This window comes from Narcine bancroftii, chromosome 6, assembly GCF_036971445.1.
Source record: "Narcine bancroftii isolate sNarBan1 chromosome 6, sNarBan1.hap1, whole genome shotgun sequence".
In the NCBI taxonomy this organism is placed as follows: Eukaryota; Metazoa; Chordata; class Chondrichthyes; order Torpediniformes; family Narcinidae; genus Narcine; species Narcine bancroftii.
The window spans coordinates 91,437,734-91,465,716 of NC_091474.1; the positions used below are offsets into that span (position 1 = coordinate 91,437,734).

The 27,983-nt window shown below is 43.0% G+C and overlaps 1 protein-coding gene across 8 annotated transcripts in view; it reads right to left on the reverse strand.

The window, feature by feature from the left end:
* Positions 1–27,983, reverse strand: part of LOC138736340 (paladin-like) — a 175,423-nt gene that overhangs the window by 73,882 nt on the left and 73,558 nt on the right. For all 8 annotated transcript variants that reach the window (XM_069885692.1, XM_069885691.1, XM_069885686.1 and 5 more), the window contains exons 7-12: positions 23,909–23,984; positions 14,025–14,173; positions 11,624–11,720; positions 9,027–9,131; positions 6,598–6,693; positions 3,415–3,549 (exon numbers count right to left, since the gene is read on the reverse strand). In XM_069885692.1, the coding sequence (XP_069741793.1) occupies positions 3,415–3,549; positions 6,598–6,693; positions 9,027–9,131; positions 11,624–11,720; positions 14,025–14,173; positions 23,909–23,984 (658 nt within the window). The remainder of the gene's footprint in view (positions 1–3,414; positions 3,550–6,597; positions 6,694–9,026; positions 9,132–11,623; positions 11,721–14,024; positions 14,174–23,908; positions 23,985–27,983) is intronic.

The window sequence follows — 27,983 nt, forward strand, 5'->3', positions numbered from 1 at the left end:
TAATTCCTATGTCTTAAGGATCTTATCTTCAAAAGTAATGATGGAAACACAAGGAAGGAAGGAAGGAAGGAAAAAACAAGGAGACAGAGGGTGTGAAGTTGTACATTTACTTTGAAGGTACATCGAGGGCATTGTAAGATAAAGTATTGTAGTAAGCCCAGAGTCAATAAACATTGCCCAGAGCTTAATACTGAAGAAAGCATAGCAAGTGTGCGAAAAGATATTGACAATGAAGATCAAAGAAAATCCATTGGATGTTTCAGTAATTGCACAAAGAATAAGGCAGATAATTAAAGAGCAATTAGGACAAAGATTGGAAATGTCAATATGGGTGGCACAGTTAGCGCAACACCTTTACAGCGCCAGTGATTGGGACCGGACTGGAGTTTGAATCCCGCGCTGTCTGTAAGGAGTTTACATGTTCTCCCCGTGCCTGTGTGGGTTTTCCCTGGGGGCTCTGGTTTCCTCCCACCATTCAAATTGTACTGGGGGGGCGGGTGTAAGTTAATTGGGTGTAAATTGGATGGCATGGGCTCATGGGCCAAAATGGCCTGTTACCCTGCTGTATGTCTGAATTTTTTTTCAATTAAAACATACAGGAGTTGGGGGTTAATTGGACCATTTGGGTTGCCATGGTCTCATTGGCTTGTTACCATGCTGCATGTCTAAATTTAAATTTAATATTCTAGGCTGGGTAAATATCCTCCTCACATTCAATCTATTTAGCTTTAGCAGTCTCAGAATTCTCTTTTTAGTTTTTTCTAAACTCTAATGAGCACAGATCTACTTGAGCCCATCTCTCCTCAAACAACACCTTCCCCTGCTCACCTTGTACATGGTCCTTCCTAAATGGCCATCTCACTCCTCATAGCTCCCTGTTGTTCAAATTCATTGAACCACACTGAGACAATGCACGCACACAGGGCGATCGAAAACCTGGCCAATCCCTCAGCCTTAACAGTGCTTGAAAAGCCCGGCCATTGCATAGTGAAAGGAAAAGTAACAACTACAAACATCACATTGGATATCGAGGCAATGTATCGCCTTGTAAATCTGGTGGATTATTGAGGAGATTGGCAAATTAGAGAGCAGGCAACAAGACACACATTCTCATCAATAAAAATGATACACATTTCTTTGGTTCACAACGCTCTGGACTTGCCCTGGTTTAGAATCATTTTGGAAAGATATCTTTCAAACATTATTGGTAATTGTCAAGTTCAAATTAGAACCTTGCACTTTAATTGCTCTATTCAGATTTCAAGACCCCCACTCAAACCATATTTTATCTTTTACTTTCATTGATCGCCAGACGTGGAATTTTGGTTAAATTTAAAAGCAATACTCCATCTGCACAATGTTTAAGTGATATTATGTCTTGTTTAAGTTTAGAAAAAAATTAAATATGCCATTAAAGAGTCAAATATTAGCTTCCAAATGATGTGGGGCCTATTTATGGACTAAAACAAAGTATTCAGGTTGTTCTGAAACTTTGGTGCTATGGTGTCCATCTCTGAGTTGTTGTCACCCGACTCCTACATGTCAGTTTTTAACCTTAGGGGTTTTGAATTATAAAGTTTGTTCTTGGGGAGGGGTTCTCTTCTTTTGAATCTTACGATACAATATACAACTGTACTGTTCAATTGTGCATTATGTAAGCATCAATTAAAAACACTTTAAAAGAAAATGATATACAGATCACGCAAAGGTTTAATTCCTGAAAAATCTATAAATGGACTTTTCTGCAAGTCAGAAACAAACAATTTCAAAAGAGTGCCACTTGAACATTTATTTTGTCTTCCCCTTAGTAATTGCAATGGAACAGAGTCAGAACATCCTCTCTCCAATGGCTTAAAGTATTGAATGTAGAAGGATGAGAACCTACTTAATCGAGGCCACAAGATTATGAGGGGCACAAACAGGGTGGACAGCCAGCGCCTGTTTCCCAGGGCAGAAGCAGCAAACACCAGAGGACATGTGTACAAACTGAAGGGAGGGAAGTTTAGGGGAGACATCAGGGTAAGTTTTTTCTTTCCTTTATATGTTTTAAATACACACACACACACACACACACACACACACACACACACACACACACACACACAGACTACAGAGTGCTTGGAATGAATGGCTAGAGCTGGTGGTGAAGGCTGGTACAATAACAACATTTAAAATACTCTTAGACATGCAAATAGATTTTTTAAAAATGAGAGGGTTATGGGTGTGAGTTAGGGAAGGTTTAGTGTGCTGAGCAGGCCATCGTGGGCCAAAGGGACTGTACTGTGCTGTAATGTTCTATGTCCATCAATGAATATTGCACTCTAATATTTTACAAGAGAAGAAATTTGCCTTGTCAGTTTCCAAAGTAGCCTCCTGCTGTGAACCGAAACTTCTGAAAGGCAATGTTTCTGTTTGATTTTTTCTGTTTGATTTATCCAGGGAGGTTGCATGGAAATATTTTTTTTCAGACTGGTTGCCTTTTGAATTATCAAGCTATTCCCTCTATTCGACAGCTCCTAAAGACATTTACATTCCTAAGACTTCCTATATAGAAAAATTATTGATGTAAGAATTTGCATAAAGTTGGATTTTTAATTCCAAGGGTAATCGGGGAGGGGGAAACTGGACAATCATGTCAAAGTAGATCTTAGGTCTTTAGCCCCTTTCACACTTGCCAGTGATCCCAGGAATCGAACACCAATCGGCCTTTAAAGTGGCAAGTGTGAAAGAAAAATCTGCTCAATGCCAGCGTCAGGTGATGTCATCTCATGGCGGGGATCGTTGGCCTCGACCCCAGTACAATCCCCAGCATCTGCGGACTCCGGTGTTGAGATCAGACAAGTGTGAAAGGGGCATTTGCATTGCAGGCTCTTCCTATTAAAGGTAGAACATACCAAATACCAAGATACACCGTTGCAAGTGTGAAAGCATTCAGTGTCCCAGATAGTAGTGGTCTAGTGTGAAAGGCCAAATCCCCATTCCTGAACGGCCGATTTAGTGGGACGCAAGTGTGAAAGTGGCTTTTAAGAGGAGGCGCTGTAGATTAATGTTTCTGGTACTAAACCCATAATCAAGTTTAAAATCCTGCCATAGCAAGTTGAAGAATCAACAACACTATTTATGAACCGGCTTAAAAATAATACAAAAAAATGTAAATCAAGATAACTCTGCAGGCTTTGGAAATTTTATGATAGATACAGCACGCTATCAAACAAAATTTGTCCGAATATGTTCTAGTGAAAGGATTTGTAGGTTTACCTTCAAAGCGAAAGGGGGAGGGGAGGATAGAACTGTGAGATTTAGGGAAGGAATTCCCAAGTACAAGATTTAGTTAGACAATGGCATTAACTGAAAGCTATTGACAATATGGGTGATCTGTCAATCTTCGCACGCAACGTTCGGCTTCAAACTTACCAACAGTCTGATGCCTTTTGTTATCAAGTCAGAAGGAGCTGTAAGCTCAGACACATCCATGCTGGCCAGGAGTCTGAACATCCAGGGGTGTCTGCACATCCACTTACTGAAGTTAAGGGAAAAGGCCAGAGGGTACTGGAAGGTAACACACACATTAGTTTCTGATAACAGACAACGCGACGGAGCCTCCAAACTCAAATCTCATTGGGCAGTTTATTCTGACACAGAACTTCATCAGAAGCAGAAGATTATTAACCAGCAGGTGACCCAAGGTCGTTTCGATTCCTGTGTAGGAAAGATAAAGTATTTGATTTCATCGCTATTGAAACAAAGTTTGTTGCCTTGCATTCGTGAATTTTACTAAATTGTGACTGCTGAGTTTTACCTTCTTGTCTATATTTTAACTTAAAATGCTGAACAGATTGCTTCTGTTACAGGAACCAAATGGCCCCTTTCGGTTCTCCATTTTCTCTGGAACAAAGGAGCTTCGAGGAAAGGGAAGATGCAGAAATGTAACATTCACCTGCCGGTGGACCAAGGGCAAATTTGCAGCCCCAAATCCAACAATCCCCCTGCACTCAGTGGTGCGAGGTCAGTGGAGGGGCAGGCGGTGTTATGTTAGATGGGTTTCATGGGGGGGGGGCGCGGGTCACACTCTGATCACATAGCCCTGCAGGCTGATCATGGATCGAGGAGAAGAGCCCCTCCTCTGGTCATTCTGTTACATTATTGGAGCATTGGTGGAATTAGTGCACTCGAACAACCAGATCGTCTCCAGCTGGTCGAGGCTTTATTTCCTCCTTCTTCTCCCAACGCTGCAAAACTCTTGAGTGTTGCCTCCCTTTAGGATTGTGTTGTAATCTCCAAAGATCAAAACAGAAACATCCAGGTCCCAAATGAGATTGTGATCCTCTCATTCCAAATTTTCTAGTCAAGAGAAATTACCTTCCTGCATTCAGTCTGCCAAACCTATTAGAAAGTTCTCATTCTTCTAATGCAGTGATTTTCAAAAATTTCCCCCCGCCCCCCCCCACCCCCCACTCACCTTAAGTAATCCCTTCCTAACCACAGAGCATCTATGCCACTGTTTTAATGCATACAGTCCTCGTGGATCCAATCTCTCCTCACATAACAGTCCAGCCATCCTAGGAACCGCCCCGGGGAACCTTTATTGATCTCCCTCTCTATGGCAAGAACATGCTTTCTTGTAGGAGGAGAACAACATCTACACAATTCTCACCAAGGCACTGTATAATTGTAGCATCCTGCTCTTGTATTCAAAACCTCTTACTACAAAGACCAACATAACACTTGCTGTCTTAACTGCTCGTTCTACCTGTTTGCTTTCAGTGCCTGCTGCAAAAAAATACCCAGTTCCTTTTGTTTTTCACATTTCCTAATCTTGTATCATGTAATTACAACTGTTTTACTCTATTTATCAACAATGAATGTTTTGCCCATTCATTCATCTTCTGTTTGTGGCCTTCACATCCTCCACACAATCACATCGCCAGCAAATTTAGAAATGTTTTATTCAGTTCGCTCATTGGTGTTCAGTATGAACAGCTAGGGACCAAGCACCCCTACTCCATGAGGCGCAGCCTCCTGCCCCAAAAAGAGCCCCACTGATTCCTTCTCTATCGACAATTTCCAATCCATTACTCGCGTGCCATCTGCAGGAACACATCCGCCCAGAGTTGGTGATCCAGCTGCCATAGCAGTGGGGATGGATTTGGGGCCAAGTTTGCAGATGAAACGAAGGTTGGTGGAGGAATAAGTTGGGCTGAAGGAGGACTTAGGCAGACAAGGAGAATGGGCAGAGAGGTGCCTTCATTTCAAGAGGAATCAAATACAAGAGCTGGGATGTGGTGTTGAGGCTTGATAAGGCAGTGGTGAGACCTCACTTGGAGCATAGTGAGCAATTTTGGGCTCCTCGTTTAAGAAAGGATGTGGTGACATTAGAGAGGGTTCAGAGGAGGTTAACTAGGATGATTCTAGGAATGAAAGGGTTATCATACGAATAATGTTTGACAGCTCTTGGCCTGTATCCGTTGAAATTTAGGAGAATGAGGATGAATCTCAATGAAGCATTTCAAATGTACAAAGGCACAGACAGAGTAGAAATAAAATGGTTGTTTCCCATGATGAGCAGGTACAACTTTAGGATTGAAGGGCATCCACTTAGATACGGAAGAACATCTTTAGCCTGAAGGTGGTAAATTTGTGGAATTTGTTTCCTCAGGCAATTGTGAAGGCCAAGTCGTTGAGTGTATTAAGGCAGAGATTGAGAGGTTCTTGATTAAGCCAGGGTTGTGGGGAGAAGGCCAGGCAGCGGTGCTAAGTGGGAAAATGGATCAGATCATGATTGAATGGCGGGGCAGGCTCGATGGACTGCTCCTATATCATGTTCTTGAGCTCCCCAGCAAAACCTATTTATCAATCGTGTGGGCAAGTCTGAGCAAGAGAAGCCAAGGTCACCTGTCCACAAGGGAACATGAACAAAATGAGAGAAGTCACCTTTAAAGGTGAGAACTGGGTGAGGTTCTACAGTCCAGTGGAGTTCAATTTATTCTGAAACACTGCAAAATGGTGAGGAACATCCCGAGTGATACATTCTAACTACTCTGTACTTCACTATTTTCAGCGCTGAACTAATCAACTGAAAGCAAATTAATGTTGGGTATCCCGGAATATAGCAACGGAATGTGGAGATGTGATCTGGTGAAACCACATATTGTGGGGCAGAGAGAGAAAAAGCCAATGTGCAAACAGGGTTCAGTGCTAATCAGTGCAATAAATGCCTCTCCACTTGACGTTATCATCACCAAATCAACTTCAGGTAGCATTACTTAGGAATTGGACACTGCCAGGACCCAAAAGTAACTTGATTTCATTTAGTCCAAGCTGTATGATAAACCTGCCCTTTCGCTGTGGATTTCCATGAAATTACTTTTTGAATTGTTAATCCACTTCCCAAATTACCTCGGAGTACAATTTACTAAGGCACAGAGGCCAGTGGTGCGGTGAATGGAGGGAGCTAAGTGGTAAAGTTTCCCTGTCCAAGCCAAAAGTTGGACAAAACCTCTAAATAAAAAATAAAAAAAATCTGGGCTTACAACTGCATTACAGGACATTTTACAGTGTGAAATACCAAGTTTCAATGAATATCTCCAATGCACATACCTGCTCATGAAGATAGTAATTAAAAGCAACAAGATAGAAATAGCATTCTGTGCTCTGTAGTAGTCCCTGGAGAAAATATTCCTTGGTGTTATTTCCCTAAATAGAACAAGAAAGAAAATTCAGAGAAAAATAAACATTGCACATTTAGAATATTAAAGGCCAACACCCAGTGTGGTTGAAGTAGACACAACGCTGGAGAAACTCAGCAAGTCAAACAGTGGACACAGGCAGTCCCCAGGTTACGAATGAGTTCCGTAACCTGGGACTGTCCATCAGTCGAATTTGGATGCAAGGTAATTACGGCTCTTATTTAGCAAACAATATGAGTTGTTTGTAACCCAAACAAGATACATAAATATATTAAATAAATACATAAATGTACTTTGGTTATCTTTGCTATATAAAGTACACTGTTTTCTTATATTTCACTCCATGTATTGGATTAATATGTATGTGTTTTTAATTAAACTCAATAAAGATTTTTTTTTAAGTACACTGTTGGACCCGTTGAGTTTTTTCCAGCATTGTGTGTTTAGTGAAATGAGTCAAATGACCTTTAGAATACAAGTCTGACATGAAGACTTTCTGCATTCTAAATGCAGAGCAGCAGTTTATTAGCACTTGCCCATCTGCAGATGGACTTCCTGAACAGTATAGAGCAGTGGCTCTCAACCTTGTTTCTTTCCACCCTCATGCCACTTTAAGTAATCCCTATGCCATCGGTGGTCTGTGAATAGTAAGGGATTGCTTAAAGTGGTATATATGAGTGGGAAGAAGAAAGTTAAGAACCACTGGTAATAGAGTGAGGGAGTATTAAGTCAACATTAAAAACACAGCCACCACCAGGCTGATGCACAACTCCACGGAGACATTATCATGTTCAAATTTATTACCATCTGATTTCACACAAACAACCCAACGAGACATGACTGAAATTAAACAAGAAAATCTGCAGATGGAGCGATTGCAGTTGACGCAAAAAATGCTGGAGAAACTCAGCGTTATTTTTGCAGCAAAGATAAAGATACATAACCAATATTTCAGACATGAGCCCTTCATCACAAAAAGCTGGCAGGTCCCTGAATAAAATGGTGGAGGGAGGGGCAGGAGAGGATCACAGACAAGAGGTCAAAGGTGATAGGGCACAAGAGAAATATGTGAATATTAAATGTGTCCGATTACAAAGTCATCAGAAGAAAGTTATAATACAGTACCTTCATTAAAATACAGTACAACTCCAATTATCCGAAATGGTCAGGACCGGGCCTATTTCAGATTAACGATATTTTCGGAAACTAGACTTTTTTTTAAAAACAGCCCAGTAGCAACAGCAAATCCCTTGCAACAGTGTTAAAACAATGACAAGGGAAGGCTTTTTAAGCATTAAAATAATGTTTCATTCTCACCAAAAAAACCTGAACAAAATAAGATAAATCCAACACTCAAAATTCTACTCAGAGGTTTTTCCAAAATTTGTTTTTTTCAACCTGTGTCATCAGTTCGGCTCTGAAAAAATTCTGGCAACTGAGGATTTCTGATTGCTTTGGAGATCCTCATTCATCCGAAAATTTTCAGAGTCGAAATGATGACATTTTGGCTTCAGAAATTTTTTTCCCCCCCCCCGGATAAATGAGGATTTCTGATTTTTCTAAAATCGTCAATTCTCCAAAAAAAATTTCAGAGCTGAACCGACATCATTTGCGGGTCCAAACAATTTCAGGCAACTAAGGATTTCAGATCCGGATTTTGGATAATCGGAGTTGTACCCAGGTCTGAATCTGGTGCTGTCTGCAGGTGCTTGTGTGTTTCGTCTAGGTGCTCTGGTTTGGTCCCACATTCCAAAGATGTACGGAGTTAGAAGGTCATTTGATGACATGGGTGTATTTGGACAGCATCGGCTCATGGGCCAGAAGTGCCTATTACCTTGCTGTATCTTTATATTAAAGAAAATATATTTTTCCACTTAGGATCATGAAAGAAAACAGTACACAGAAGACTACCACTTAGCTTGATATTTTTATTCCACTGACTGCTTCTTCATCAACCTTCCATTGTTCTGATATGTCCACAGCTCATTGAAAATGGCCATGCAAGTAAATCAGATGGTGAAGAAGGGGTATGGACTGCTTGGCTGCATTGCTCAGGGCACTGAGTACAAGAGCTGAAGAACTCTGGTTACCTTGTGCATCCATAAAAGGGATGATGTGCCACCCCAAGGCCCAGGGAACAGCAATCATAAGTCAGAATCCTGGCTGATTTGCTTTCCACTCTGCTACTTCAATGTACATCAGTGGGGATGCCAGCTTCATTTTAAATATTCATGACCAGCTGATCCATTCCATGCCTGGTCCAATTTACAACATTGGTCTCATTGTATACTATCAAGAGTGGTCCAAATGCCAGATTATGGATGTCAGAATTTCACTTACCTGCACCTGGCAAGTCTCCCCGATGGACTCCAATTTCTGTTTGTATTTATAAATAGCTTCTTTAATGTCATGCATCTCAGCACAGAATGAAATGGCGGCATCCACCTGATTGAGGAAAGACATCAGCAATAAGCAGGCTTGTGAGGGGTTTTTATTTGTCATCAGCTCTGTTGGCTTTCGAAAATAAACTCTAGACACTGGTTGGTGTGTGTGTGTGTGTGTGTGTGTGTGTGTGTGTGTGTGTGTGTGTGTGTGTGTGTGTGTGTGTGTGTGTGTGTGTGTGTGTGTGTGTGCGTGCGCACATGCTGGCGACCCCCACCATAGGTGCTATTTTCTATAGACACTCCCCTCCTTTTGACCACAACAGTTCAATTGACCCCCCCCCCACCCCTAATTGCCGTTTATCAATCCCCTGGCATTTATTGACTCTTTGCATTGTCCCATCAACCCCCAGAGGTCAATATCGACCATTTTGGAAACCCCTGATGTCCACCTTCGCTCAAATTACAAAGGAACAGCATTGTGTATGACATAAGGTGCAATGTCCCATCCTAATGACAGAATAGTCGACATCAGTTGAGGACACAGCTTACCCGAAAGTGCTCTGAATTGAATGAAGTAGCCATTTAGTATGTAAATAAGATTTCTCGGGCAGTGGCAAAGATGCACAGCATAGGGACTCACAATTCAAGAAGCCCAGGTTAGACCCTGACTTGGGTACTAAAGGTGTGGAGTTTGCATGTGTTCTCTGTGACTGCGGGGGGTTCCCACAGGTACATTGGATCCCCACCACATCTTAAAAATGTGCAGGTAGGTTAATTGGTTGTTGCTAATTAATCCCTTGTGTAAGTGGGTGGGATGAAAATGGGCATGTGAGAGAGTATCGGTTGCAAGGAAATGTGGTGCCATGAAATTCATGGGCCAAAATTGGGGCAGCCCAGTTAGCCAGCGACCTGGGTTCGAATCTGGAACTGTCTTTTTCTTTCCCCACTCACATCCCACCTGAAGGAATCCCTTAGAAGAGCACCTGTGAGTGGAAGGAAAAAGTTTGAAAACCACTGGAGGGTGGGGAGAGATTTAAAGGGGATCGAACGGGGAAGAGAATGGTGGGTGTATGGAACCAACTGCCAGAGGAAGTGGTAGAAACAGGTACAATTATATTTAAAATCCATTTGGACAGGTAATGATAGAATAGGTTCAGAGGGTTATACCGTATATGCTGATGCACAAGGCAACTCGTGTATAAGGCGACCTTGGAATTTCCACCTAAAATGTTATACCAAGGCAAGAATGTTAGACCCCTTGCCTAGGCCCGACCCCCGATTTTCAGGTGACTTTAAATTTCAAGGATGGCCTTAAACAGAAGCATACACGGTAGGCCAAACGCAGGCAGATGGGAGACCTTGGATAGGGATCTCGGACATAACGGACAAAGTACGTTGAAGGGCTATTTTCCTGCTGCACAATTCTAAGACTTGATGATACTAAAAAAAAGCACAAAGATAATGAACCAAACAGTAGGATGGATTAGCAAAAAGAAGTGCTGCTAAAGAAAGAGAAGGTTGAAGTAGTGTGCAGGAAGTTTCAGTGTGTGGAATTGGGCATGCGGAGTGGCTCTTTCAGTTTCTATGGTCTGCATTGTAGAACCAGTACAGAAAGGAGCTGGACTTCCCTGTATTTCTTCTGCCAATCCTTGTAAAGCAGCACTGGAAGGTACCCCAGAGACAGACAGGTGGATAGTAGGGAGGACGAGGATGGGGTAGGACATGCACGAGAGAAGTGAGGGAAAAGGAGTAGGGGTGGTTCAGCAGGGGGCAAGTGAAGGGGGAGGAAGCTAACAGTGGTGGGGGGGAGCAAAGGCTGGCTAGATAAGAAGAAATGGTGGAGAGCTAAGTGGATCTGAAGTGGAAATGGCTGGAGGGGGGGGGGGTAAAGGTGTGAGAGGAAGGGAGTGAATGAAAGCAAGATTCCTGAGAGAAAGCAGGGGAGGGGATAGCGAAAGAAGAATGCTGAAAGGGAGATTGAGTGAAAGGGAAGCAATCCAAGGCAAGCAAGGCAAAGGGTGTTGGACAAGGGAGAGGATTAGGACAGCAGCCCTCGTGTTTATATCCACGTGCAGGTCCACATTTGGCTGCAAAGTTTAGTCTCTAGCTACCTTCAACCTCTTAAACATTGGACCAAGGACTCACCTTGTGATGTGTGGCTGCTGTACAATCAAGAGAATTGATCAGGTGTCCCATATAGAAGAAATTACCCACTCCTGAGAACAGGGCAGAAGGTAGGCCACTCCGTGATGCCAGCCAAGAAGAAGGCAACTAACAGTGTTGGGCAGGGGTGGGGGAGCGAGTGAGGGAGCCAGGGGAAGTCTGTGACCAATAACATGAAAGGATGTACACTGCAAGGATCCACAGAAATGGAGAAGTGCAAGACCGTGTGGGGATTTTAAGACCAGGGCAAGAATTTTAAATTCGAGTGCTAGACTGTACATAAGCAGAACATTATTAAAGTTTGATTGGGGGAAATACATTTTCTCTGTACAAATCATGATTTGTTGGAAGATGGTGATTACGCCTTCAAGCAGCAGAAATAACACTGGCCTCTTCCACAATTTGCTGTCCTTTTGGTAGAGCCTTGGCAAAGTTCTGGATGACCTGTAATTGCTCCCTCTTCTTGATGGTGGTGTTCTGGTCAGTTCTACAAAGAACAAGGAGGTTAATTAAAGAAAGAAAGGCCCGCATTTGTACTGTTCCTGAGCGCATCCGTGGTGATTTATAATCAACCAATTACCCCGAAGCACAAATATTGTCAACAAAAGCTGCGTTAAGGATCCACTTAATGACCAGTTTTAATTGTGGAGGACATTGGCCTTTAAAGTTATCTTGTAACAACAGATGGGTAGTGTAGCAGTTTGTGCAATGCTGTAACAGTGGCAGTGATTTGGACCAGGGTTCAAATCCCGCACTGTAAGGAGTTTGTTTCCTCCCACCGTTCAAAACGTCAATTGAGTGTAAATTGGGTGGCACGGGCTTATGGGTCAAAATGGTCTGTTACTGTCTAAATTTATATTTTAAATTTTAAAATTTAACATAGAAGGTGACCCTTAGCTGATGCCAACTAAGCGGGGAGTCCCTATTTTCTACCCCTACAATTGAAACTCCTCACGGGGTCCAGCAACTCCCCTTTGATTTATTTTGCCATTTACTTAAACTCATTAATTATTCCAAGTTGACAAGGAACTAACCAGCATGTCCTTGGGAGGAAACTGAGCACCTAAAAAGAAATGCACACTGTCTCAGAAAGGATGTGCAAACTCCACACAGACAGCACCCAAGGACAGAATTGAACTAAGGCTGTGGGAGCTGTGAAGCAATAGGATTAACTGCCCTCCACTCCAAAGAGGAGTGAGGAATCTTTCACGTACACCTGAAATGAATGAGATCTACTTTTAAGACCTCATCTGAGATATAGTTCCTCAGATTCTGATGTATTCGTTCTATTGTTCTGGTGTGTCAGGTGAGGTAGCGTGGGGATTGAACAATCTTCTGACCCAAATTTAACCCGAGGTAAAGTTGAAGGAAGATGGGAGAGTCAAATGTCACAGGATACTCTAGTATTGCTTCAAATAGCAAGTTATAAACAAAGAAATGTCCCCAAAGGATCAAACCTTTTGGAATTCAAATAGGAAGAGACTGATTATACTGGACAACAAAGATTTTGCTCCCTGAACACTTTGGAGTGGATTTTATGGACGTTGGGCTACTGGTCATTAAAATTGCCTTGAAATTTTCCTATTTCTGTCTTCACCCAGTGCAGTAGAAGGCAGACCGAATTTATACTGTTTGAAGTTTTATCTTGGTGTACACATACATATGTGATATTGTATTTTCAGTTTTGTTCCTTTTTCTTCATTGGACTGTATTTATTATAAAAACCAATTAAAAAATTGAAAAATAAATTTTCCTATCACGTACAGTTTTTTTTTTAAAAAAAAGGATACACATTGCACCTCTTTAATCCGGTGACATGGGGACCTAGCCATTGCCGGACCACAGAAAATGCCGGAAAATAAGTTAACTCCTAAGTAAACCCACTATATAAATATATCAAAGTTAGAACAAAGCTTAAAACAGGAAATTATATTGTGGGGCGCCATGGTTAGCCTAGCGGTTAGTGCAACGCCTTCACAGTGCCAGCGATCGGGACATCAGTACAGACAGCGCGGGATCACTGGCATTATAAAAGTTTCATCTGCTGCCATTAATACAAACACCTTACAGACAGTGCGGGACTCAAACCCCAGTCAAGATCGCAGCAGAATCAACCTTGTGATCGGGACTGGGGTTCGCTGTCTGAAAGGAGTTTGAACTAACAGTGACAGATTCAAACATGCCTGACCACAGAGAACCAGATAAAAGAGTTACAACCTGTACAACCTATTTTTGAGATTTCCTGTCATATTTCAAGGCTACTCCAAACATACAAAACTATGAAATGCAGCGTGTCATTGAAAAGTGCATTCGCACTTGGACGTCTTCCCTGATGATCTTAGTGCAGTCAATGGCGAACATGATGGAATGTTTCACCAGGATATTGCGACCATGGAAAAGCAGGATCAGGGTAACTGGAAACCATCAATGCCGACTGACTATTGTTTGACACTGACAAGAGAGGCATCAGATGCTGAGTACAAATGAAAATCAGTGGAAAACTATTTTAGGTCAGTTGAACTAATGCAATGTGTCAGCATCGTTATGCGATTAAACAATGCCAAATTCAATAAAAGTGAATAGAATGTTTCTCCAACTTCCTATGTGATTCAGGAAATCTGAAATCATCTTTGTGCTCATCTTGATGTTGTCTATTGTAATCCCCAATTTTTTTTCAGAAAGCAAACCCTTTGAAAAAATTTGTTGTCCAGTTTTATCCAAATTTCAATTATTTGAAAGCTTTATTTTTATTCCGAATACTCTTGGACGACGACTGTACATGTCTACTCACCCCAATTTTTCAGGGAAGTCTTTCCTGTGATACAGCACAAGGACTCCCAGAATCATTGCTAAATTGGTCCTGCCAACTCCAACTTGACAACTGAAGACTAATGCAGGAGGAGGTCTTTTGGAATCTCGAAGCAAGAGATTTGGAGTCTCCTAAAAAAAAATCATTAAAATGAACATGGTGTTTGCAAAGAATATTTTGGAAAAGATCTGCTTTCTTTGTGCTAATCAAGGGGGAAGAGACACCAATTGAATTGTCTGGTTGATTGTGGAAGTGTGCAAAGCAGTGGAACAAGGAATTAAAGGCATAAAGATCATGGAAAGCATTAGCTAAATGGGTCTTTGTGGAGTGTGACAACCAATGTAAAAATGTCATTAAAAGCAATGATTTAGTTCATAACACACATTCGGGCCCATTTTGAATTTTAAAAAAATTTTAAATGCAGGAGCAATGGATTGTTTCTAAAGGATAACCTCCAGGTTGAGTCGGTGGTGAAAAAGGTGAATATAATGTTGGCATATCAAGAGGGATAGGATACAAGAGCAAGGATATGATATTGAGGCTTTAGAAAGGCACTGGTTGGGAATTGCTGCACCCAGGAAGCTGAGGAGTTCAGGTCAATGGGCAGAGATTGATAGGTATCTGAATAATCGAGATAGCAGAGGTTATGGGGTGAAAGCGGGGGAGTGGGGCTGAGTAGGAGAATAGATCAGTTCACGATGGAATGGCGGAGCAGACTTGACCAGCCGAATGACCTACTTCTGCCCCTGTGGCCTTAATTGTTGAGGAAGTATTGAACTATGTGAAGAAGCGACACAGATTCTGACGTTCTGACCTACAGGGTAAATGGCAATGACCACATCCCATTAGCAAATAATATTTCCCATTTCTCGGGCTCAGATTAATCATGCGAACACCTCTTCACATAGTAAGTCAGGCTTGTGTTAACATGATTGTTCCAAATTCCAGTTCAATTTATTCCAAAAATGGGTTTAATTTAAAGGTTATTACTAATGTTACAATGTAGGGAATATCATAAACACAAATCAAGGTGCCATAAATACCAATGGAGCAGGTAATCTTTAAAGAGAAAAGTGTAACTATTAGCTGAACAAATATAAATTTCTTGTCATCAAATTGTTGGTCTGGGACATGAACCTTAGGATCTTCTAACTTGGATGGTTAATGTTACCAAACATGAGCTGCAGTTACTATCATTCCCTCTTCTGGTTCAGAAGATGCTGGGATAATATTTACCTTGGCCATGTGCATCAGACAAAGGTGACAAATCGTTGTATTATTTTAGCCCAGTTAATCATCTCAAATATCACCTTAGTGCTGTTTAAACCATGCCAACAACAGATACTCTTAAACATGAGAACTTAATCCATCTGATCTGTTAGATTCTGTTATTATAATGCTTAACAATAAATTTTACATGAATAAACATAGTAAATTCAACTGGACAGTTATTTAAAGATCTGTGAAACAAGGATTATTCTTTGATTCCTGTAATCTGTAGATCTATGTACACAAAGCTCTGGGACGTTGTAATAACAAGGACGGCCAGGCGAACGCAGATTGCGATTAGTCAGCACTGCATAACCTGCCCAAATATGGGGGGAGGATAAAAACAGAACAGTGTGTAAAGGAAACGGAGGATGAAAGCCAAAATGGTCTGAGACAACTGAAGAAAAACAGAATGAGCCAGAAAGCAAATCAAGCCCCATTGTCTCAGTTGCATTGGGCTTGAATACAGGCAAAATATTGGAAACACATTTTTACAAAATACGATGGGAAACAGCACCGAGCTCATCTCGACAAAGGATTCACACCAGAAAGGTTTCTACTCGTGGATGTTGTCCAATCTGCCCAGTTCCTTCCTTTGCTCACCTGGCCCCTCTGGGTTTGCAGGGCGGGCCATATTGCACCCCATTCCCCCCCCCCCCCCCTCTCCTCCCCCACAGGTTCAACTCCCTATTGCAAGATCTGTAACAAGCCCAAACAGGTTTATTTCTTGTCGCGAAGAATTAATGTTACTATCTAATGTACATCACAAGGTGGCTTTATTGTCAGAGGACAGCAGCGAGTAGCTGGAGGCAGCATTTCTTTGCCAGGATACTGAACTGTGTGCCTCCTGCCTGCGATTTCTTGCAAAAGTGCCTGCCAGGTTGATTGGTACTGCCACCTGCTCTACACGATGGGAATGACATGCTGAAATCAACTTTTGATTACATTCCCACTGTAACCTATACTCAGCACAGATTGCGCTGCTACTGGTTTCTTGATTAGCTTTGTACTGTCACCCAATTCTTGATGCGGTCACCACTGCGACATCTTCTAACTCATTACATTCCCTGTGTCGCCACCATCACGGTCACCTGCAATCAGTTGAGATGTTTACCATCGTATAGTTGGAACTGTAACCCAGCCAACCCAGCCACTCTCAACCTTTTTTTTCAGCAATGCCCCCCCCCAACCCCACCACTCAAAGTTTATGGGGCCCCCTTCCCCTTGAAGCAGTCAAATTTTGGTTTCTTCCATACTTCTACCGACAACACAAAAAAATGCCATAAAAAATATCTTTATGTTACGCGAGGTGAAAAGAAAACAAAGCTTTCACTTAAATCTTCTGTGCCCCCCCCCCCCCCACGTTGAGAATGGCTGCTATCAGCAATATTTGTAATGCCCTTCACCCTCAATAAAATCTGTTATCCCAAATTGAATCAACCGGCAAAAAATATTTGGGGAAAATAAATTGAGAAGAATATGGTAGTTTAAAACTGGCATGCCTCACCGTTAGCTCTCCATTCACGGAACGTGTAGTCTCAAGCAACTGTCAAACTCAATTATCCGGCATCTACCCGTATGTGCTGGAAACCAGGGTTTTCCCGCACTTCATCACCTTCCTGAGCACAGATTGTACTTTCTCAGTACCATGGTACTGACACCTTCTTCCAGCACAGACTGCAGTATCACCCATTCCTGACAGGGTATGTCCTGTCACCCACTTTCAACATTGTCCATACAGCCGCTCACTGTAACTATACACTCACACAGTCTCCTGGCATTTACACATGATTATTCTCATTCTTGCAGCTCCTCCCACCATTTCCTTGACTGTTACCAACACTCATGGTACTCAACGTTTAGAAAGCACAGAACATTACAGCACAGAACAGGCCATTCAGCCCGCCATGTTGTACTGACATACATATTCCTACCCAAAAAAAGTGTTAAACTTCGTACATCGAAATCCTCTGTTTTTGTCCATCCATGTGCCTGTTTAAGAATCTTGTAAATGCCCCTGATGTTTCACCAACCCTGGCAAGCCATTACAGGCATCCACACCCTCTGGGTTAAAAACATACTTGATGTTTCCCCTAAACTTTTCTCCCTTCACTTTGTACACATGTCCTCAGGTGTTTACTATTCCTGTGCTGGGAAGCAGATGCTGGCCGTCCACCCTGTCCATGGCTCTCAGAATGTTGTAGACTTCTATTAAGTCTTTGCTTTCTTCTTTGCTCTTAAGGGAAAAATTCCAGCTCTGCTAACATTGCCTCAGAAGACTGGTTTTCCAATCCAGGCAACACCTTGGTAAATGTCCTCTACACCCTCTCCATAGCTTCCACATCATTCCTGTAATGAGGTGACCAGAACTGAACACAATTCTCCAAGTGTCATCTCACCAGAGATTTGTTGAGTTGCAACATGACCCCTCTTGAACTCAATCCTCCTATTAATGAAGCTCAATATCCCACAGGCCTTCTTAACTATCCTATCAACCAGTCTTGAGAGATGTATGGATTTGAACCTCAAGGTCCCTCTGTTCATCCACATTAACCCCGATCATTAACCCTGTACTCAGCCCTTGGGTTTGACCTTCCAAATTGCATCACTTCACACTTATTGAACATCATCTGCTCAACTCTGCATCCTGTCTATATCCTCTTGTACCTACAACAACCTTCAGCACTATCTGTAACTCCTCCAACCTTTGTGTCATCCACAAACTTACTGACTCATCCTTCCGCCACTTCATCTCGGTCGCTTACAAAAACCACAAAGAACAGGGGCCCCAGAACAGATCCCTGCGGAACTCCACTAGTCACGGACCTTCAGGCAGAATATCTTCCGTCCACTACTATTCTCTACTTTCTACACGGAAGCCAATTTTTAATCCACGCGGCCAAGATCCACAGATCCCATGCCTCTTGACTTTCTGAACGAGTCTCTCATGGGGGACTTTGTCAAAGACCTTACTAAAATCAATATAGACCACATCTACTGCCCTATCTCATCAATTTCTTTTACCTCTTCAAAAAAACTCATTTAGGCTTGTGAGGCACAACATTCCCTTCACAAAGCCACGCTGACTATGCTTGAGTAGACTGCTCTCCACAAGAATCCTCTCCATAGCTTGCACACACTGACATAAGACTCACCGGCCTTGATATTATCCCCGACCAGAAAGGCCTAGAAGCCAGGGGAAAAAGGTGGAGGTGGTTCTTTTGTTTTAAAAATCAATTCATAATGTTCTTAGCATCACAAGTTCTGGGGAGCATTGAGGAAATTCTAGTTGAGAACAAGGTCAGATCAGCCATCATTTCATTAAAGTGGCAGATCATACAGCTTACCCCTGCGCCACTTTCTTAAACTCCAGCAGAAGGGCCTGCTGTTTACATCTTGCTGCCGACTGCCAAATACAATCTCATTGGCAAAAGTATGATTTTCCCAGAGCCTGCTTTATTCAAACCGTGGCAGATGTTCGCTCAATTTTTTAAGTTAGTGCTGAAACAGCAAGTTAAATGTTTAAGGTCAAAAAAAAGTTTGCACGACCATGAAGCAGTGTTAAAGGGGCTGATGTCATAACAGTAACAGGCCCAGACTCGGTTCCTGCAATGCCAAGAGAACAAATAGCTGATTTAAGCAACGGTTCACAATAAGACAAGAAACCCAGCACCAGTATTGGACATGCTTCTGTTAACAGATGATAAAGTAGATGAAGACGAAGGTTCATCCTGAAAACTAACAAGATCAAAGAAGCTCAATGAACACTTCTTGATTCTGGGTTCACCCAAGTCCAAACAAACATCAGATAGATTAGCTCCTGAATGGTATAGTAAATGTAGTTACTGCCGGAAATGGCTGGTTTGTAATATAAAGAAAAAGTTGGACAGGCTAGACTTAATTCAAGATTCAATTTGTTTGCCATCTAATAAGGATCATGCAATACTACACGAAATGTGTTTTTGCGCAATACTACACGAAATGTGTTTTGCCTGCTGCAAGGCAGACCGATTCGCCATCGGCACAAATTGCCAAAAGCGCCTCTTTACAGTCAGAGAAAGAGAAGCAAAAGAGAGTTTCCGCCCCACCCCCCCCACCCCACCCCAGTCACCGTGTGTTCATGGATTCGCCTCCAGCCCTGCCTCAGCCAACAGCTGGGCTGGAGACTGAGCTGGGCTTTTCCACCAGGAAAAGTGAGAGGCAACTTGATTTAAATATGCAGAAATTGAGAGGAATCTTAGCAGGGTGGATGTGGATGGAGCATTCTTGTGGATCTAGAACCAGGAGCCACAGTTTAAAAATGAGGGAGGGGGGTCACCCATTTAAGAAGTACATTCTTTGAGGGAAACGAGTCTTTGGAACTCCCGCCCTCAAAGGCTGCTGGAAGAGGGGGTTTCAAATATTTGTAAGGCAGAAATGGATGGAGTGTGGATAGGAAAGGTGTAGGTTACCAGAGATGTGGAATTGAGGTGACGACGAGTTCAGTAGCGATGGAGCCGTCTTAAAAGGTAAATGGTCATTGTGGTGATGCACCACTAGCCGACTGCAGGGGGCAATCTCTGTACCTGCAGGAAGATCACCGGAGGACAGACCACACCTGGCTGGCTGTCAATCAGCCGACCTGAATAGACCAAACTCCACTCAGCTGGCTGTCAATCATCTGCCGGGATATAATCCTGAGCCGGCCCCTCCCGAGCCAGTCACTCAGGGGTCACCAGTACAGCTACCACTGTAGCAGAGACTTTTAACTGAATAAAGCCTGTTGTACAGTCTTTCTTGAGTGTTGTGTCTGTTTACTGCTGCAGCCATGCATCGCAATCAATACCTGCCCTTAATTCATACGTCCATACATTCACACCTTTTATTAATTTTCAATAAAATGTGACTAATTGTTTTACTTAAGTGAATAAACAGAGAATTGTCTGATTGCATTATTCATTTGTTTTAAGTAAACATCACAAGGTTGACAAGTGAATCTAGGACACAACCATGGTTTAAAAGGGCTGTCGGCGCTGTGAAAACACACACGTACGTAAAGTGTTGGATGAGTTCCAACATAAAAGACTTGGGGGCTTCAATGGATGAGGCAACAGAGGAAGGAAACACTGGTGCTTTATAACGCTCGGTCACAAAGGACATGCTGTAAAATTAGCTGAACACAGATTCAATACAGAAGTTCATTTTCTTTCATGGTTTGTGATCCATTAGCAATCTCTCTGTGTTTCTGTGTTTGAGCTGTAACGAAGATAAGACCAGTAAAAAGTCTAATGTGTTCAGGAAAAATTAACTATGCCACAGCAAAAGTACGTCAGCAAACTGGCTTGCTTGCGGCAAGAAAATGCAAATATGAGAGACACAAGGTATTTAACTAAGGGAAAAACACATTTCCCACAATGGAGCTCCCTGTGATTGATCTCCCTATGAAGTTAGTTTACTAGTTTACCATTGACTGAAGAAGGTAAACTTCCTAACAGGGGTGGGCAACCTTTTACCATGCTTGGACGAATGGAATGTCAGTGGTTGAACGGCGGGACGCATTGACGCTGCCATAAATGGAATTAAGGCAATGGTGCATTTCAGGTCAGGGAAGGCATCTTCAAATGCACCAAAAATCACGAGTTAGTCATTAAAATGACTCAATAAAGAAAACATAAAAGTCAAAAATGAGAAAAAATAGTCACATTGAAAACAAAATAACTAACCCCAAAACTCAGCAGTGAGAGGGGGAGATTGTCACATAAATAGAGGGTGAACCTCACACAAAGAGAAGGGTGTCAGAGAGAGAGGAGAAGTCACTCGGAGAGAGGAAGTGACAGATAGAGAGAGGGATTTACACAGAGATGGGGGGAGATCATGGGGGGGGGCAGAAGAGAGCCTCGCAATGAGTTGGGGGAGGAAGAGAAATTTGGATACCGGGGGGGGGGGAAGAGAGAGCCTCTCAACGGGGGGGGGGGGGAGAGGGAGGGGGAGAGAGAGAGAGAGAGAGAGAGAGAGAGAGAGGCTATCACCTGGGGAGGGGGGGAGGGAGAGAGAAGAGAGAGAGCCTCTCACTAGGGGGGGGACGAAAGAGAGAGCCTCTCACCGGGAGTGGGGGTGGGAGGATGAGAGAGAGAGCCTCTCACTGGGGGGGGGGGGGACAAGAGAGAGAGAGAGAGACTCTCATCGGGTGGGGAGGGCAAAGAGGGCAGAAGCTGTGCCGATAAATTTGCCTTCAGTGCTTCTGCAGCCACACAGACTCCAGTCCAAACATACAGCACGGTAACAACAGACCTTTCTGGCCCATGAGCCTATATGAAACAGTCTGCAATCCCCATTAAAGGGTGCGAGAGAACTGGAGAACCCGAAGAACCCCAAGCAGATCTGAGGAGAGTGTACAAACTTCTTGCAGACTGTGGCGGTTTCAAATCTGGGTCACTGGAACGGTAATAGCGTTGGGCTAACTGCCAATGCTCACCATGCTGTCCAAATTATAAAGCAAGGCCTCAGGAGGTAAATCCATGATGGACACTCAGTGAGTGTTAGGAGTTCTGGGCAATTTCTGCTGATGGCAAATCTTTGTCCAGACTAAAGTAAATATTGTGTAATATTACTTCTGTTTTAATTACATGACAATAAAGCTATCTTGAAGTCTACATTTTATAAAGACTCTTTTAGAAAACTATATTATGTATGTCACTGGCAAGGCAAGAATGTATTGCAAATTTTCAGTGAAACAGAAAATGATAAAGATTAGATGGTAAAGGTCAGCAAAGATTAACAAGTAGCCAGAATACTGGAGAGAACAAGCTTGCATGTCTTCGAAAGAATGGGATATGTTATAACTGCTCTGGAGAACAGACTGCTCCCATTCTGGTGCCCAAGATGGCAGCGCCTGTGCTTGGCTGCAGACACGAGGGCACGCAGGCTGCGGGAGACATGCAGTTGGGGGACCCGCACGGGCTGCTGGAATTGGCTCGTGGCTCCAGGTATCAGAGCCAGGGTTCGAAGGGCAAAAAGGGCTCCTGCAGGGGTCTCGGGGGGGGGGGGGGGCTGAAGGCTTCCTGATTGTGCCAAGAGGTTTGGATCTGGAGCTCGGGACATCGACGAATCAAACAGGATTCTGTGCGGCTGAGGAGCACTGGAGGCGAACCCACGGGTACTTGGAGGCTCTGAAGGGAATCCCTTTTGCTTCTCTTTCTCTCATACTGAATGGGGCACCGGGCGACACTCATAACATTTCATTGACTGCCTTATGCCAGGCAGAAGGGAATTTCACATAACGTTACACGTACTGTACTATCACATGAAAATAAAGGAATCCTGAAAAGATTAAAATAATCATTCACACAACTGCAAAAAAAAAGTTGTCATGCTGTTGAAAATCAGCACTTTTGGCCAACTTTGGTCATACTCAGCCATTGAAGCTTTCCCATTTCTCCCAGTCCTCCCACTCTCTGGAGAAGACCAATTTGTCTTCTCTCTTTTCCACCTCTAATGAAGGTTCCTTGATCCAAAAACATCAACTCTGTTTATCTTCTGGTTGTCACTGCTCTATTTATCTTCTGGTTGTCACAACTCTGTTTATCTTCTGGTTGTCTCTCCTTTTAATTCTGAAAGAGATTTTGTGAATGGCTTTGCTAAAATGCTAAAAAAATTTAGTATATCGAGGACAATTCTTCTGCTCTTCATTGCAAGTTTGCCATGGGATCTTTTTTTGGCATAGAGCTGAATGGGGAAACTCGGCCGTCTCACCTGAAGGGCATTTTCAACAGTGTTGCCCTGGTTTGTCACCCAAATTTTTGCTCATTATTGGTTTGGGACGTTAGTATCCATTGGCTCTTCCCAACAATTTGACTGTCAAAACGAAAGCAAAAAGATGCACAGATATGGAGACTTTTTACAACACTCGAACATCCCAAAGCATTTTTACAGCCACTGGAGTCCTTCATTAATGTTGTCATTTATTTAAAAATAATGTAACAAAAAGAGCAACCAGTTTGTGAAAACAGAACCACTACACGTCTGGGATTGACAGATCTCAGAAACTAAGCAGGCCCAGGCCCGGTCAGTACTTGGAGGAGAGAACACCAGTTTTCTGTGAGGGGCGCTGGACAAAGTGGCGATAGATCAAAAGTTAAATAATTTCACACATGTTTCTGTGGCGAAACCGCTATTGTACTTATGTGTGTATGTATGTGACATGACCTTTCCTGCTTACCCCTGCTGAGACAGCCCTCTCTGCCCCATAAAGGCTGCCGTATCACAAGCTTGCCCCCAGTTCAAGTCCAGGTCAGAGTGAGCGACCAACACAGGGACGCTGTCCATCTCTTGCTAATAAAAGCCTCCAGCTCAGATTACTTCAGTCTTTGTGCAATTGATCGCTCACCAGTTACATTCTAGGTGTAGTATTGCGTGACAATAAGGCAAGGTCATCTGCTTTGAGGGGTTAGTCGAGGGGAAAATAATTATTAGAAATAATTATTGGAGAAGTCCCAAATTCTTCAAAAAAGATACTCCTTTGATATTTTTACATGTCCAGGATCTCATCTGTAAGATCGAACATCTGTCCTCAAGATTCCATGTAATCACTCCATTTTGAATCAATCAAGCTCACTTACCCTGAGCAAATTAATAAAGGTGTCTATTTGTGCTTGTAGCTGTAGCCCATCCATGGAAAATGGCAATCGATGGTACCTAAGGAAAAATCAAGCATAAAAAAAACTTTATTGCAAATATGAAGTAAGATGGATCCTCAATCCATAGAGTGTACACTACAGTTAGCATATAAAATCACTAAAACCTGTGCATGTGATTGAACAATGAATCTATACTGTGCCAAAGACAAAATTCTGAATATTTTCTCTCCTTCAACTGTGTTTTTAATCTCTATTTCACTGGAGGCTGAAAATGCACCCAATCCCAGGAATTTTGGAAGCTATTATCAGCAGAACTCCCGGTCCCAATTCCTGAAATACATGCTCATTGTTTGAATCGGTGAAAGCATCAAACAATCTAAAATCCACCCCATTGTGGACAGACATTTCACAGAATAGCAACATTGGTTCAAGTGAATTAAAGAGCCAAGACAAGTCAATAATTTTAGTAAGAAATGCACTGAAGCAGGCATTGAACAATAAGCCGGTGACTGGGCTTTGTACCCAGTTGTAGTTAGGCTTGTTATAACCATCCCAATGAACACACAAGGGTATAAGTGAACTTCTAGGGGGATCTGCACTGACAAACCTCATCTACTGACCACAGTTTGCCAAAGGCATTGCCTGCAAGATTCCTTTATTCTCATGTCATAGCACAGAAACGTGCAATATTACACAAAATTGCCTTCGACCTGACGTAAGGCAAAGAGTCACCGTTAACGTCGCCCGGAGCCCCTGGCACATTCAACGAAGACATTTGCCCATTTAGGCAGGGACACTGATGAATCCAGGTGAACTCGTCAATCGTTAGCTGAGTAATTGTGGGCCACTCCAATGTGCTTTGTCACCTGAAAGCCACCAATGCAGATTGTCTAGGTCACTTGGACAGTAGGTTGGAGAAGCCAATGTCATTTTAACAAGCTGATGTGATCTCTTTCATGGACTATGCTCACTTCCAGACCCTTGATAAAAAGAAATGCCTGATTCCAATAAAAAAAAATCACGGAATATATCTCTTTTGTGTAGATTTTTAGGAAAGAGAACTGCAGCATCTTTCAAAGGGCATGCTCTGACGAAAACCACTGTGGAAGTGAACAATAAAAGCTGCAGATGCTGGGATCCAGTGTAGTATACAAAGTGTGGAGAGGCCCCGCAGGTAACGTAGCATCCACAGGAAATAAGAGGCAGTCTTTGCAGTGAATCAGGAGAGAGCGTAGTCCAGGGTGCAGACCCATTAACGATCAAGGAACCGGGGCGTCTTTCCAGATTATAGCAACTTGGAGGGGAAACCTGCCAATGGTGCTGATCCAACGCTCTTTCTTGGTTAGAGGTTGCAGGTGCTGAGGAAGTAGCTTGGGGCAGCACAGTTAATTAGACAGTACTCGCTGCAGTCATTCCACGCCGGGCCGGGCCAAACCATGGCTCCCGGGCCAATTGCGGAACCACAGCCCATTTTCAAGTGGCTCAGGGTGAATTTTCAAAATAAAATGGAACAGAGTCTCTAACAATAATTTGCACTTCAACACAAGACGTCGCTGCCATTTTGAACGACTTCTTGACAGACTGTTGAAATGTTACTCATCAATGAAAAAAGTTAAAGAAAAGTTTACTTCAATTTTTTTTTTAATTACCGCAGTTGATTAAACATGGCATAACCGAAAAGATAGAAAGCAGAAGGGAGTGCCAAAAATTTCAGGCACAGTGGGGAAAATGAATACTTTTTCATAGAAGGGTAAGTGTCCTTGTTTGATTTCCAAAGAATGTGTTCAATAGCCTGTCTACAGATTTACACGTTGCATCATAATTATTGAGGTGGACACTTGGGCTGTATTCACTGAGAGATGTGGAGGAACATTGGAGACAGCCTTGCCCCTTTCTCCTGTTCTTATTTTGCACCCAGATTTTTATTTTGCACTGGTTTCTGAATGAGAGTTTTAACGAGTTTCATTGTATTCATTTAAATGAAATTTTAAGAGCAGCAGATACTGAAATGCCTTCTATAATAATGTGAGCATATCAGTAAACTACTGTAATGTCAGAGTGTCTTAGAGTTACTTTAACAGAAGATGAATTTTCAATGGCACAGGTCTAAAAACACTGTTTTTCTTGCAGTTTAACTGGTCAAAAACTGCTGGGCTTAGTGTTGCTCGAGTCATTCTAAAACAGAATATTCAATCTCTGATCTTCTCCTGGATTCAGTGAGTTTGTGTGTCTAGTCCAGTTGGGTCAATGGTCCAGACCAGGCAAGAATGGCAGATTTCCACTCCCAATGAACCTTTGATGGTGGAGCTCACCCCGGTGGTCCAAACTGAAGAGCCAGCATCAGCACTGTTCTTAATTGCCCCCATATGGTTTTTCAAATTTAGACATACAGCACGGTAACCGGCCCTTTCGACCCACGTCACCCAAATACGACAATTGGCCAACAAACTCCGTACGTTTTTTGAAGGGTGGGAGGAAACCAGAGCACGATGGGAAAGCAGGGAGTACGTGCAAACTCCTTACAGACAGCGCCGGAGTCGAACCTGGGTCACCGACGCTGTAATAGTGTCGCGCTTAAAAATTGCCACTGTCTGAAATCCAGACAATACAACAGCCTGCCTCAGAATTAAGACAACACAACCACTGCCAGGATATCGGTTTGCTTTCACTGCTGCGTGATAACTCCTGGTGCCTTCTGCCAAGAGAGATAAGAGCTGCTAGATGTTAGAAATATCAACAACTCTCTCCGAGAGAGAGCCTGACTCAGTTTGTCACCTCAACTGCCCAAGGGAACGCTACTCCCACTGTTGCATTTTTGGCCAGGGATTTCTCCAAGTAAGGACAATTTCACTGCTACGTACACATCCCTCAAACTGTAACTCGCAAGTATTTTTCCTTGATCACAGAGCAGATGCGACCTCCTGCTGAAACCCCTTCTTCCATTTCTCTTTCACCAACTGCTGTGCATCCTCTGCTCACTTCCCCAGCTGTTCGCTGAGAAGAATGCTAGCTCGTGCATCTCTGCCTGGGAGAAACCAGCAAATTCTTTGGCACCCGGAATATTACTCTAGTAATTTTAAAAGACACTAGAGAGCACCAACCCCTTTGTATCAACTTCCTGCAGAAATCAATCAGTAAATCAGTCAATGATCCTGTTAAATAGCGTTGTTGGTGGAGATGTGCATTTCTGCTGGTGAACTCGTGCAAAGTTCAGAGAAAAGGTTAGTTGGAGCACCGAACTCCATTTTTAAAAAATATATTGAAAAACTTTTGCAAATATACCATACATTATTCACAGCACAAAACATATCAATGGTCTTCCTTCAAGATTTACATTGAAGTACACATCAGAAGCCGCTTTCAGGTGGCCAGAATAATCCAATGTAAAGCCACCTATTCTACCCGAATAGGTAGAATAGGAGGCCACCTGAAAGCAGAAAACCTGGTCCCGAGGAGCACTCACCTAACCCTCCTCGGGGAGGTATATTCTCCACTTCCGCGCAGTCCCCCGGGGCACCTGAAAGCAGCAGCGGCTGCTAGGGGGCGGTGACGTCGTCAGCCTGAGACGCTTCGGCATGATTTTTGAAAAAGCCGGAGAGTGTGCAGGCTTGGCATTACCGGTACAGTCACCTTTATCGGTACATTAGAGGTATTTCTCTTCTCTGTTCCGGGCCCGCCACGATCCCTTTCTGCTTCAGCCACGACGCGCTGCAAATGACGGCATGACAGCGGGCAGGACTACGGCCACAGTTGACAGGAGCCGGTGTTCACTCCGTGGCGCCTCTCCTGCAGCCGGCCCTTTCAGGTGCCAGAACAGCGCCTTCAGCACTGCCACCTCAACATCTATTTGTACACACCCGCAGCTGTTACTGCATTCTCGGAGCAATTGCACCTGAAAGCGGCTAAATTTTCTTTGCCACGTGTTCAATGAGTAAAATCGCAGGGATTTCTGCACAGTTTCCAGGCTCATTATGTGCAACAGCTGAAAGGTTTTTCTGTGGTTGCACTAAGTTTCAGTGCATCCCTTACCATGGAATGGCCTTGGAATGTGCTAATC